The 2,055-nt window shown below is 32.0% G+C and overlaps 1 protein-coding gene across 1 annotated transcript; it reads left to right on the top strand.

Annotated features, from left to right (window-relative positions):
* The first annotated feature begins 465 nt into the window (after positions 1–465).
* LOC106477491 (regulator of chromosome condensation-like) lies at positions 466–1,594 on the top strand. The gene is made up of 2 exons (XM_013938048.2): positions 466–695; positions 1,078–1,594. Exons 1-2 carry the CDS (start codon positions 536–538, stop codon positions 1,374–1,376), a joined length of 459 nt encoding a protein of 152 aa, XP_013793502.2. The 5' UTR covers positions 466–535; the 3' UTR covers positions 1,377–1,594.
* Positions 1,595–2,055: the final 461 nt, after the last annotated feature.

Below are 2,055 nucleotides of genomic sequence, written 5' to 3'. Positions count from 1 at the left end.
AGCTTTACACAAAGTTGGTAAATAAGGAGCACCAGCTTTATACAAAGTTGGTAAATAAGGAGCACCAGCTTTATACAAAGTTGGTAAATAAGGAGCACCAGCTTTATACAAAGTTAGTGTTAGGGTAGAGAAAGTGAATTGGTATGGTATAACATTTTCATGATATTCATTGAGGAGGTTCTGTAGCTTAAATATATATGAAAACTGTAAGATGAAAAAGTGTTTTCATTCTTAGCATGAAATCACCTTTTGTTCAGACTGACTGACTTTATCTCAAATTTGAAAAATCATCAAACCTTATGTAGTGGTCACTTTCCCAAGTGTTCTCCTACTTCCAATCATTAGTAGTTAACAATAAATCTAAAATGATATTGTCTAGTTGGTCCTCTGACCATTTGGTACAGAAACCTAAATCATTTCAAGAAATCTCTCTTCCTTAATATTTAAATCGAAATAATTGTTGAAATCTATGTGAAATTTTTTAATGATTTGATTTCTCACGGTAGGAAAAGCTCAGCAGTTCGCACCAGATGCCATGGAAACAGAGAGTTCTGCCAAGTCTGGAAGTGAAGTTACAGAAGTTTCAGAAACTGTAACCAGTGAGAGTGATGTGGCAAGTAAAAATTCTGTAAACAAACGAGGCAAAAAGAGACGCTTGAAGACAGAAATAGCGCACAAACCCAAAAAAATAAAAGGTAAATGAAAGAAATTTACAAATAATTTGAGAACTGTACTTATGGCCTATTTTGCATGTAATTTCAAGTGAAATTGATGGTTTTATCATGTATATTCCTAATTATTTGTAATATGATTTGCAAAATATACATTCAAGCAACTTTCTTTATCTCTGTGACTTGAATAGTAGTACAAGTTTCTATCAGTTAACATTATTTCTAAATAATGTTGTTTAAGCTATAGAAAGTTTGTTTTGAATTTCTATTATCTTGACATTGAATGAAGATTGCATCTTCTGGATGAGGCTTTTAAGCTGAAATGTCATTGACATTATATTAGTTATTTTTAATGTCTAAACAATGTTCCACTTAGCATTAGAACAATGATGAAACTTCTTCTTAGTACTTCTTGAAGTTCCAAAGTTACCTACAAGAAAAGGTTTGGTATTAACTGTTGGCCAGGGAGATGTTGGACAGCTTGGACTTGGGGAAGATGTGTTGGAGAAGTCCCGGCCAGGAGTTGTAACTTCTATTCCTGATCCTGTGGTGAACGTAGCTGCTGGAGGTATGCACTCAGTGTGCTTAACAATCAAGGGAGAGGTAATAATAATTTCTTTACCCGGTATAACTAAGTTGTGGTCAATTGTTATAGTAGCATTCAGTTTTAAATGCAAGTATATACCCTTGTGTGTGTATGTCTAAAAAACCAAGTTAGGGTACACAAACATTTTAGTGACAGGGAGAACACCTGGATGTTGTTGATGATAAGGTAGGAAATGATGGGTAGCATTTTACTTCACATTTCTTGTAAAAAATACTATATGCCAACATAATTTTCAGTTTCTGTGAGTTTTTTTAGTGTATATAGCTGGATGTAAGAAAGAAGCCATTGTCAGTTTGTTTTTCTGTTAATTGCACATGCTTTTTACATAAGAATAAGGTAACTGGTTTTTTGTGATAAACTTTTGAATGTCAGTGTTCTTATTAACATAACATAAATTTATGACACAATGTTATTTTACTTCTGTATGAAACAAATACTTTGATGAATGTACTAAATCTCAGGGCAGTTTAATAACATTATTTAAAGTGAAAGCAGGATGATTCTTTGAAATAGTGTAGCGTAACATGATCAGGCAGACCCATCGTGAAGGAAAAGTATTCCTTATTTTAACCTCTTGCACATGAGAGAATTGCATTCAAAATTTAATCTAACTGTTTTATTACTAATATATGTTAAACTTGACATCAAAACATAGCTTACAATTCAAATTTTTATATAACTTAAGCTTTAATTTCTTGATTTCAAAAGGAAATATTTAAATAAATTCTGAATCTGAGTAACATGGTGCTATGGCTTCTTATTAATAGATATTTTTTC

Source organism: Limulus polyphemus, unplaced genomic scaffold (genome assembly GCF_000517525.1).
Source record: "Limulus polyphemus unplaced genomic scaffold, Limulus_polyphemus-2.1.2 Scaffold16306, whole genome shotgun sequence".
NCBI classification, from domain to species: Eukaryota; Metazoa; Arthropoda; class Merostomata; order Xiphosura; family Limulidae; genus Limulus; species Limulus polyphemus.
Note: the sequence above shows the minus strand (reverse complement) of the source record. Positions and strands in the feature narration are given on the sequence as shown.

Bases quoted from the DNA above. Each gene is read 5' to 3' on its own strand.
- LOC106477491 (XM_013938048.2), top strand. From the start codon at position 536: ATGGAAACAGAGAGTTCTGCCAAGTCTGGAAGTGAAGTTACAGAAGTT. The intron at 696-1,077 runs GTAAATGAAAGA...ACTTCTTCTTAG, and splicing joins CAAACCCAAAAAAATAAAAG to TACTTCTTGAAGTTCCAAAG.